This window comes from Arachis hypogaea, chromosome 11 (genome assembly GCF_003086295.3).
Source record: "Arachis hypogaea cultivar Tifrunner chromosome 11, arahy.Tifrunner.gnm2.J5K5, whole genome shotgun sequence".
Lineage (NCBI taxonomy): Eukaryota > Viridiplantae > Streptophyta > Magnoliopsida > Fabales > Fabaceae > Arachis > Arachis hypogaea.
Genome location: NC_092046.1, coordinates 119,648,248 through 119,659,630, shown reverse-complemented (window position 1 = coordinate 119,659,630; position 11,383 = coordinate 119,648,248). Strand labels below are relative to the sequence as shown.

General features: G+C 29.0%; 1 protein-coding gene across 50 annotated transcripts; it reads left to right on the top strand.

Annotated features, from left to right (window-relative positions):
* Positions 1-3,190: 3,190 nt before the first annotated feature.
* On the top strand, positions 3,191-8,084 carry LOC112722439 (calcium-transporting ATPase 8, plasma membrane-type). Of its 50 annotated transcripts, XM_072207122.1 has the most exons (18): positions 3,194-3,499; positions 3,707-3,753; positions 4,039-4,154; positions 4,248-4,435; positions 4,553-4,719; positions 5,022-5,089; positions 5,181-5,272; positions 5,570-5,686; positions 5,770-5,923; positions 6,113-6,232; positions 6,491-6,547; positions 6,669-6,758; positions 6,883-6,952; positions 7,155-7,225; positions 7,340-7,400; positions 7,486-7,557; positions 7,692-7,745; positions 7,854-8,084. In XM_072207122.1, exons 9-15 carry the CDS (start codon positions 5,912-5,914, stop codon positions 7,376-7,378), a joined length of 459 nt encoding a protein of 152 aa, XP_072063223.1. In that variant the 5' UTR covers positions 3,194-3,499; positions 3,707-3,753; positions 4,039-4,154; positions 4,248-4,435; positions 4,553-4,719; positions 5,022-5,089; positions 5,181-5,272; positions 5,570-5,686; positions 5,770-5,911; the 3' UTR covers positions 7,379-7,400; positions 7,486-7,557; positions 7,692-7,745; positions 7,854-8,084. The 50 variants fall into 50 exon arrangements, with proteins under 50 accessions (XP_072063240.1, XP_072063219.1, XP_072063238.1 ...); XM_072207139.1 differs by lacking the exon at positions 4,039-4,154 and having other exon boundaries at positions 3,191-3,499; positions 4,553-4,715; positions 5,770-5,812; XM_072207118.1 differs by lacking the exon at positions 4,039-4,154 and having other exon boundaries at positions 3,191-3,499; positions 4,553-4,715.
* The last annotated feature ends 3,299 nt before the right edge of the window (positions 8,085-11,383 follow it).

The window sequence follows — 11,383 nt, the reverse complement described above, 5'->3', positions numbered from 1 at the left end:
AAAAGGATAAATTTATCTTATAATAATATTAATTAGAAATCTAATTGTCTTAAAATAAAATTTATTAAAAAATTATTTTTTAATATAAATATTAAAATTTTATTGAAAGGAACAAAAAAATTAATCACTTTGATAGAAGTAATTATTCAAGATTTCTAAAGTAATAAGAATTTATTAAAAACAAAAATATATGATTAAAATTCATTAAAAAGTAAAACATATTTAAGTGTATACTCCTACAACTGATGTAACAAGTGAAGGGACACTTCATCTTTTTTTTTTTTTAGATAAGATTTTGTTAATTTGTCCACTAAAAATACGTGTTAAAATCGTTATAAAAGAAGATGTTTTACAAAAAATTATTAAAAAAATATTTTTTTTATATTTTCAATGTATTAAATTAATAAAAATTAAAAAACTTAAATTTTTTTATTATTATACTTTTAAAATATATCTTTAGAATATAAATTAGCTTAATCTCTCTTTATATACCAGGAAAAATTTTACTCAAACTTTTAAATATTATATATATATATATATATATATATATATATATGTATTTGTGGGTTTAAATTTTTTTTATAAATAATTTATAGGGTAAAAAACCCAAATAAACCAAGCTGAAAAATTTATTATCCAAATCAGCCAAAACAAAAATTATTTCAGCAATCTACCAATGGCCATTTATATATAATTCGAATCAATATGATTCGAACTACAAATACATGTAATTCGAAACAACTTGCTTCGAATTACGTTTGAATAAATATGCATGTAATTCGAATCAAGTAGATTCGAATTAGTAGGCTCATGTGACTCTATGGAGTTCGAATCATATTGATTCCAATTACTAGTGAGTTGCCTATATAATGCTACGTTAGTTGGATATATATCAAATTTTTTTCACATTCTTACTTGGATAGTTGGATATATATCTTATAGTTGATACAAAAGATATTTACTGTATAATTTTATTTTTCTAAAAATATTATATATATATATATATTGATGATTATACAATTTTAGAAATATTTAAAAAGTATTATTAAAATTAAAATTATATTTTTTATTATTTGACAATAAAATTAAAAATTAAAAATTAGGGATTAATATTGCTAGGTAGCCAGTAGTTGTGGTGGCAAATTTGTACCCTAACAAAAATATTAGGGATTAATATTGCTAAGTAGACACAAAAAACAGCCAGAACTTGCCTTATTTAGCATTAATTATATAAATTTGGTTACAGAATATTTTTAAAATTATACAGTAAAATAAAATTATATAGTAATTCGAATATAGAAATATAATTTAGAAAAAAGTATATAAACCAATAAATTATAACTCAAATGACATAATTTTTTCATACTAAATTAAGAGGTTACAGATTCGAGTCTCACTATCTTCGATAATAAAAAAAAAGAGTACATAAAATTTTATTTAAATTTATTTTTAAATTTATAACTGGTACAAGAAATACGCATATTTAAACTTTTAATATATCAAAATTTTATTTAAATTTCAATCTTTTTGATTTGGCAACTTCTTTCATTACTTATTTAAATTTTTCGTTCATTAGTTTTATTTCTCTAATCCTTATAAATTAGATTTCAAACTGCTATTATTCTATTTAAAGTAACAACACGCTAAAAAATAAAATATTGGATTAGTACAGAGAGAGTCTGCTAGTGGCTCTTTTAGAAAAAATAGCATACTGTTCAAACTCTCGTACTCACTTGTACTCCCACTCTCTTCTAAAGAACTTGGAAACGTGTTGTTTAAATTCTCTTTAGGAAATAGTGATCAGTTTCAAATCTAACTAAATAATAAAAATAAATTAAAAAAAAGCGTATAGTTTAGAATTGTGAATGATTTATAAGGAATGAAGATTAGTTGCTTAAATACAACAGAGAAGGGAAGAGTTAGTTGATATAAATAGTGAAAAGAATGTAAAATATGAAAAATTCGTATTTAGTAGAGGAGGATTTTGATACCAACAAAACAAACACAATTTCTGTAACTATTCTTGTATTTAAATTTTTTTGTAAATTTAATGATACAACTATAATATTTATTAATATTTCATTCAATCTAAATAATAATAAAATATATAATTTTTTTAAAAATTGATCTAAATTAAATTATTAACATTTTTATTATTTAAAAAAATTATATTTTTATACTTACAAACACATATCTCAATTAATTACATATCAACTGCACATATGAGTTTGTAAGTATAAAAATATAATTTTTTGATATATATAAAAAATAAAAATATAATTACATATCAACTGCACATATGAGTGTAATTAATTTAAAAAAATAAAATTATACAGTAAATATTTTTTGTATCAACTATAAGATATATATCTATCTATCCAAGTAAGAATGTGAAAAAAAATATGATATATATCCAACTAACGTAGCATGATATAGGCAACTCACTAGTAATTCGAATCAACTTAATTCGAACTACCTAGTGTCACCAATATTGAATAATTCGAATCAATATGATTCGAATTCCATAGAGTCACGTGAGCCTACTAATTCGAATCGAGTCAATTCGATTTACCCTTCTCTAATTCGAATCTACTTGATTCGAATTACATGCATATTCATTCAAACGTAATTCGAAACAAGTTGTTTCGAATTACATGTATTTGTAGTTCGAATCATATTGATTCGAATTATATATAAATGGTCATTGGTGGATTGCTGAAATAATTTTTGTTTTGGCTGATTTGGGTAATAAACTTTTCAACTTGGTTTATTTGGGTTTTTTACCCTAATTTATAAATCTCGTCACTAAGCGTTAAAGTATACTAGACTTTTAGTAAGCTAATCGATATAGCTAATTTTTTTCTCCACACACTACTAGAAAATTAGTTATTACAGACGGATATTTCCGACGGATTTTATCCCACTGAAATACAGAGGGAATTTCAGAGGGATTTTTTGTCGGAAAACAAAAAAATGGATTAGCATAAATTACAGACGGAAAAGAGAATCCGTCGATAATTCCGTCGGAAAAATTAATTTTTTTCAGTGAGAAATAGTTACAGACGGAAAATCCGTCTGTAATTAAATAGACAAAACGCTGTCTTTTATTAAATTATTACAGACGGATTTTTTCGTCTGTAATTTAAATTTTTCGTCGGAAATATATTAAAATAAGGAGATGAGTCACTCTACTCCCGAGTACTGCAGTTCACTTTTTTTCACGTGAATTACTCCCATGCCTTCTCTCTCTCTCTCTCTCCATTGAAGCTCCATTGAAGATGTGACGTCCTCCGCTGTTGCCGTCACCGCCGCCGCCGCGGCTCGCGTCGCACGAGCTCCTTCCACCGCCGCTCTCAATGTGTTTGCTCCTTTCGTCGTCACACGAGCTCTCTCAGCCGTGCTCTTGTCTTACGAGCTCCCTCTGTCGCTGCTCTCGGCGCTGCTTCTTCTCTCCTCGCCGGAGGTTTGTCATCGTCTTCTCTCATCGCTGTTAGTTCAGGTAGGCCTCCGCCTCCTTCTTGTCCCTAGCCCTAACCCTTCCATTGTGATTCTGTTCCGATTTCATTATCCCTAGCCCTAACCCTGTCCCTTCCCTGTTTTTCTTAACCCTAATTCTCGTCCCTTAACCCTAATTTTCCGTTTGTTCTCTCTGGTTTAGAATTATGTTATGTGGATCGATTTTAATCCTACTTTGTTTTTTTTTCAGGTCCGCTGAAGGTTACACCATCTATGGTCGAGTGAAGATCCCCAGCAGTATGCTTTGTTTTTCTTTTTTGTCACTCTGATTTTTATTTTCTTACTTTTTAGTTAATTCAAAATCTAATTGTTGGATGGTGACTGATGCGAATAACCATTGCATTTGAATTGGCAGATTTTTTATATTTTGTTCAATAAACTTTAGAGTGTATCTGATAATGTTAATTGAGTGGAATTCAGCAAGGTTTTGCTAGAGTTCATTGTGGTGTGCATCCATTCCTTTGTGTGCATCCATTCCTTGCATCCATTTCTTGTTAATGGTGTGCATAAATTTGTTTGTAGATTTAGGAACAAAAAACTATATATGGGATAAGGGATAAGGGATGATTTGAGTTTCCAGATATGGGATTCAATTATGACTGGTGGATTTGAATTCTATAAGATGGACGGATTTTCAGGTCTGATATATGTTATTGATAAAAATAAAAAATAAAAAAAAAGAGAGAAGAAGATGGATAATGCTAATTTTTTACTTCATTTTTCATTCATAGCCAGGAGCACTTTCAGTTATTTCAGCTATAGATGAAGAAGTGAAATCTGAGAATGTAGATTCAGTGTTCCACATTGGAGACATAAGCTATGCCACTGGTTTTCTAGCAGAATGGGATTTCTTCCTTAGCCTTATTAATCCAGTAGCTTCCATAGTTTCTTATATGACAGCAATTGAGAACCATGAGAGGTAATATTATTGTTATTATTATTATCATTATATCATAATCATTAATGGAATTAAAGTAGTGATGTTATCATTAATTACTAGGCTTATGGTTTATAATATACTTTATTATATACTCAGGGATTATGTGAATTCTGGTTTAGTATACATCACTCCTGATTCTGGTGGGGAATGTGGAGTAGCATATGAAACATATTTTCTAATGCCAACATCACTCTATTGAACAAGCAAGTGTTCATTTCACTGTTATATCAACTGAGCATGATTGGTCACAAAATTCTGAGTAGGTAAATTCAGAGAAGCTTTTTTCATATTACGTCACAATCTGACATGTCACTAACACGTCAACATATCATTGTTATGTGAACATCTCTTTTAACCGTATTAACCCTCAAGGATATAATTGAGACATATTTAAAGCATAAGAGAATAAATTAAAACAAATTAAACATTAAAAGATATTTTTAAAATTTTTCAAAATCTTCAAGGACAAAAATATACTTTAACCTTTTTCTTATCATGTTCATATCTATGGTTTAATATTATAAGTTTTTTAATACATGTAATTTAACTGCACTATTTTTTGTAGTATGCATGGATGAAAAAGGACATGGCTTCAGTTAATAGACAAAAAACTCCATGGCTAATATTCATGGGGTGAGTTTGGTTTAGTTTAGTTTAAATCATAGGCTTATTCAATTTCACAGTATATATATTCATTGATCATAATATTTTAAAATGTTTACAGACATAGGCCAATGTATACCTCAGATCATTCATCTGCTGACAAAAATTTTGTTGCAGCTGTGGAGCCATTGCTATTAGCCAATGAGTTTCGTAGTTAGTAAATCAAGTTCCATAGACTATATAGACCCTTAAATTTTTTGTTCACTTTATATATTTATTCTTGGATTGAATTGAACCAGGTTGATTTGGTTCTTTTTGGGCATGTGCATAATTATGAGAGAACTTGTTCTGTATATCAAAACCAATGTAAAGCCATGCCCAAAAAGGATTCAAAAGGAGTTCTATTTGATTATTCTATTTTTTGCTGCTTTTAGGCTATGTATTAGTTTTCATTTTCTGGAGGTTAGTGCTTTTCTAATGACTAGACAAAAATTCTCTTCTTTTTTTTAGCAAGCAGCGCTTGTGCTTAACGCTTCTCGCCGATTTCGCTACATCTTGGACCTGAAGAAAGAAGAAGAAAAGGAGCAAGTGCTGAGAAAGATTAGAGGGCATGTTCAAGTCATCAAAGTTTGGTTCCTTGGCTGGTTCTCTTTATAATTGCTCATCTATCAGACATTAAATGGATTTTAATTAATTATTCTTCCTATTAGGCAGCGTATCTTTTCAAGGAGTCTGCAAAAAAATTGAATAGTGGTGAGTCAATCTTCTCGTGATTATTTGTGTATACAAGTAGTATACTAGTTTCCTTTTCCCAATTCACAAGATTTAGGTGCTTTTCCTCTTGGATTGCTTATGAAATTGGGAGTAAGTTTTCTCATGTTTTGCATTTGTGATTGGTAGTATTTTTCCTTGCTTGAAGTTGTTAGTTATTATTAAACCACTGTTTTGTGCCTAATATAATTGATGAGTACTACTTGTATGTACTACTTCATGACCAATAAACTTTCTTATATTAGATGACCAATTCTGCCTTTTGTTACTACTGAGGACCAGAAAACTGCCATGGTCAAGGCTTTTAAGGCATGTGCCTTTCTCAGGAGATGTCCTTCACTAACACTGGGTTCTATGTTGGAGGAGATTGCTGCTATTCTTCCTGGCCATGAATTTGCTTCTGTGAGTGACATTCAGTTAAACTCTTCATCTTCATCATCATATTAATTTTTTCTACTCATTCTTATGTAGCCATGTTTTTACATTCTTATGTTGCATTTATGCTTTATTTTCCTTAAGTACATTTCTAATCTTTTCTTCGTCTCAGTGATATTCTTCTTTTATCAAAAGATACAAAAATTCACCCCACTGTTTCCTTAATAACTGCTTTACTGCCTGTCTTTGAGTTTGGTCATTAACTTTATCTGTTGCATCATGTAGATTTTGTTGTCAAACATGGCTTATGCAGATGACAACGAATCTCTTGTTGAAGCTGAGGTTCTCTCCTTTCTTTCTCATTAATAAGTCTTTTTTCTCAATATATTAAAGAATGATTTTTGGTTAACTTTATCATTCTTTTTGCCATGGCTGATGTCTTTGTTTATGTTGTCTATAATAGATGTTTGTTTGGGATGCTTGCAAGGATCTGACCTTGATTATTTCAATGGTAGCTGCTACAGCTTCATTAGTACTGGGGATAAAATCTGAGGTGAGAAAATGTGGTAGAGTAAATTTTAAATGTTGAGAAATAGGTTGATTAGGAATATGTTTTTAAATGTTGAGAAATAGCCAAATAGGTTTTCATCCATAGAAGAATTAATTTTATATTTCAGGGTATTAAGGAAGGATGGTATGATGGTGGAAGCATTGCTTTTGCAGTTATTCTTGTTATTGTTGTTACAGGTACTATGCCAATATTTTGTCTTTGTAAAGTTTCTAATAAAGCATTCAAACATGTTCTATGGTTCTGTTTCTCAACTTGATTTTTTTATATAACTTTGTTATATATTATGGAGGTTATCACTTATCACAATAGTTACATCTGTAGTAATATTATCGTTTGAAGTGTGCATCACTCTCTTTCTTTCTCCGCTTCCTTTTGTAGCTATAAGTGATTATAAGCAGTCTCTTCAGTTTCGGGACCTAAATGAGGAGAAGAGAAACATTCGTTTGGAGGTTTGATTTTTGCTTCTCTGTACTTCTTTATTATTACTATTATTATTATAGCATCCTCCTTATCATATTTATATATTTTTTTTCAATCTTTAAAATTTCTCTCTGCATGAGAAGGTAATTGGAGGAGGTAGAAGAGTTGAGATCTCAATCTAGTATGACGGGGGAGAGCAATATTGTAAGTGTTTTTTTCTATTATGTGCTGAATAAGAAAAATTACTTGTCTCATTTGTTAAGTTTGATAATCATTTTCCTTTTTGCAGGTTGAAAAGAATTCTAAGAACCCTATTCTGCTATCTGGTTGTAAAGTTGCAGATGGCAGTGGTGTTATGCTCGTAATGTTTTACTTTCTTTTGCCATGTGTGTGTGTGTGTGTCTATATATTGATTGCCATGTGTGTGTTTTACTTTTTTTGAAATTCCTCTCATCATTTATGAACTGAGTAACTCAAATCTTGTCTTTTTCCCAGTAATGGCTTCGGGATCCGATGATGCTCTTAAGAGTGTTGGTTTAGTCTTAGCAGGTAATAACTAATAAGTGTTTATCATAAAATGAAAAATTTTAATTTTGATTCTGGGGTTGCAGTAAATTCAATAATCACTTTTATTTCTAATGATATAAATGTTTTCAGGACTTACCAACTGAATCTGGAACTGTGATCCCCTATGTTCACTTGATGAAACAAGCTCACAAGATTTTGAGGACAGTTATATAGTCTTGTTATTTGCATAACTTAGTATATTTGAACAATACATTGAGTTTATGTTTTGAATTATAGTTGATGTATCAACACACTTTGATGTATGGTTGTTACTTATTATTATAGTTGATGATCAATACATTTTGTTTATGTTTTGAATTATATTGACTTGCTTGTTTATAGTATTTTTCTTTTAGTTTGATAATACGATGAGTTTGTTTATCTTTTGAAATATTATAAATATTCGAATACAAATTAGATAAAAATTTGTATTAAATTTATATTTATTTTGTATGAAAACAAGCTTATTTTGTAATTAGAAAAATAAAAAAAAATTATTTTACCTTACTGACGGATTTACAGAAGGATTTTCTGTCTGTAATCAGAGTATGAGATAATTTTTCAAAGTTCAAATTACAGACAGAAAATCTGTCGAAAAATCTGTCTGTAATTACAGACGGAAAATCTGTCTGAAAATCCGTCTGTAAGTCTATAATTACAGATGAAAAATCTGTCTGAAAATCCGTCTGTAATTACAGACAGAAAATCTGTCTGAAAATCTGTCTGTAATTACAGACGAAAAATCCGTCTGAAAATCCGTCTGTAATTACAGACAGAAAATCCGTCTGAAATTCTGTCTGTAATTACAGACGGAAAATCCGTCGGAAAGTTCGTCGCCTTCGGAAAATGGAGGGAGAATTTACAGAGGAAAAATTCGTCGGTAACTAGTAAAAATCCGTCGGTAATTTTCCGACGGAAAAAAATCCGTCGGTAAATAATTTCCGACGGGACTTTTACAGAATGACAAAATCCGTCGGTAATTTCGTCAGTAACCAAAAATCCGTCTGTAATAAAGACTAAATCTGTCTGTAAATCTGTCTGTATTAATCCATTTTCTAGTTGTGACATACCCTCCTAATTCGGAGAAACACAAAATAAAGAATTTGAATGGGCAAAGGAAAGGTGACCTAATTCCTTAGAGCATCCCAAATTAAATCCCATCCAAAAATATAAAAAATGAATTTCCAAAACACACCATTGATAAGATAGATAGCTTTCTTCCTCCATTATCATACATGCAAAATGTTGCCTAACATTTGTATCATCAAGTGAACTACTTCAACTATGCTATACCAAAATCAATCACAAAGTTTATTATTTATATAGAATTTGTATCAAAATATGAAATATATATATATTAAAATAATTAAAAAATATAATATATATTAATACACATAGTATTTTTAGAATCACTTTGTATGCAGTGATTTGTAATTAAGTATATATATAAGAAGAAAATCATATGTAATTATATGTAAATTAGTATTATGAAAAATAAGATATATATATATATATAAGAAAGAGGGACCTTGTGAAAGCTTAGCTAGGCTGTCATGATTGGGACTCCAAGAATCAAATCATGTTGAAATTAGCTGCTAGACATTAAATGCCTGCCACATGCTAAAGGCTACTGCCACTCCCAACACTCTACCAAACCTATCATCTCAATAATACGCTCTTTCCATTCTTGTTTCCTCATGGCTGCTATATGTCTTTTTTTGTTTTTCTCCTTGTTAACTTTTAACGAAAAGTGAAGTACAAATTAGGTTAGCTATGTTTTTTTAGTTATCTACTAGTTATTTAATAGCATGGGAAGAATTTAAGCGTATATGAAATACTGGTGTTTTAATAGTTTAAATCGTTGATCTTAATTGTAATATATATATATATATAAAATGTATAATAATTAAAACTAATTATTAAAATTATTAGAATATTAGTGTTTTAAATACATTTGAAAAGGTTCTAATAGTATATATTTGTATGTATAATTTTTTAGAAAAATGTTAAGTATTTCAAGAACAGTATATTCCAATAATTTTAGACGTTGATCAATTGTTAAAATTGACCAGTAACTAAAATTACTGAGGCACCGTTATTTTTGGAATAATTAAAAATTTTCTTAACTTTTTAACTAATTTTGAATTATCATATATTGAACACCTTTAACAATGTTGTTCTAATGTAATAAGTTGTTTCGTTTCGTTATATGTATAGGACATTATAATAGGGATATGGAGACACAAAATTATATTTAACAAATAAGATATAAATAAAATATTATATTTTAAAATATTAAATTAGTATATTTTATTTTTTTAACAAGAAGTATACAAAAAAATTAATAAAAGATATAACTTATTTTTTAGTTAACTTTATTAATTTTTTATAATTTTATGTGAAAAAAATGAGATAAATTGAACTATTTTTCATATTTTTATTTTATATTTAATTTATTATTAAATAAAATATTAATTTTTATATTTTTATTATTTATATTTTATTCTCAATATCATGTCTTGTTCTATTTTTAAAATTAAATATATAGTAAGAGAATATGCTTTAATAACCAACGACAAGATACATAAAAAATTGGGTAATTCATCCCTGTAAACCAAAGCAAGTTTAAAATTATCTGAATCTCCCAAATGCAAAAACGTTATTTAGATGTCTCGTTTCATAATTTTATGTAAATCGAATTCAATGAAGTCGAATTAGGCTTGTTAGTATTAAATCGAATTTATAGAATTTCAATTACTTTATTTTGTGTTCAAATGTAAATAGAATTCAATGAATTCAAATTAGGCCAAACACTAGTAAATCGAATCAATGGGTATCGATTTACATACACACTACTAAATCGAATAAAAAAGCTTTGATTTAGCCCCTTAAAATGAATTCGATTTTTACATGGAACTGGCTAATGGTAAATTGACTCCATTAGCTTCGGTTTAGCATGAATTCTATGATATATATCGAAAGGAGTTAATTCGATTTAGTATATGCCTGACGTATGTAAATAGGAACTGAACGTGAAATTTTCACCATAGTGGGATCACAATAGCTAGTGATGAAAGTTTTTTGATTAAATTCCCATAATGGTCCCTGAGATTGACGCCGTGCACCAAAATCGTTCATGAGATTCCAATTGCACCAATTATATTCCTGAGATTGGAAAATTTGCACCATAGTAGTCTCTGACCCGTTTTCCGTTAACGACGCGCTGACGTGGCTTGATGACGTGGACCTTTGGTAAAACGTGTCACTTCATGGTTTGGCCACGTGTAACGATATGATGTCGTGTCAGTCAACAACACGTGGCATACTGACATGAATGGGTACGCCATGTATCACAATGCTATTTTGTCACGTGTCAGATTATGCCACGTGTCGCAATACTATTTGTCCACGTGTCATCCACTATGTCATCGTTACATGTGCACCAAATTGGTTCCTTACTTTGCATCAAATGACTCATTTTAGTCCTTGAAATTGAATGTCGTGCACCAAATTAGTCCCTTCATTAGTTTTTTCTCATTTTTTTATAAATTTAAAATTCTCAATATTTTTTTATACACTAATTTTAATTATATTTTTTATTATACATATTTTATAATAAA

What these genes read in the sequence shown, in the direction of transcription:
- LOC112722439 (XM_072207117.1), top strand. An exon ending in TACTGGGGATAAAATCTGAG is followed by an intron (nt 6,759 to 6,882) that starts GTGAGAAAATGT and finishes TTTATATTTCAG; the next exon opens with GGTATTAAGGAAGGATGGTA. An exon ending in TCTTGTTATTGTTGTTACAG is followed by an intron (nt 6,953 to 7,154) that starts GTACTATGCCAA and finishes TTCCTTTTGTAG; the next exon opens with CTATAAGTGATTATAAGCAG.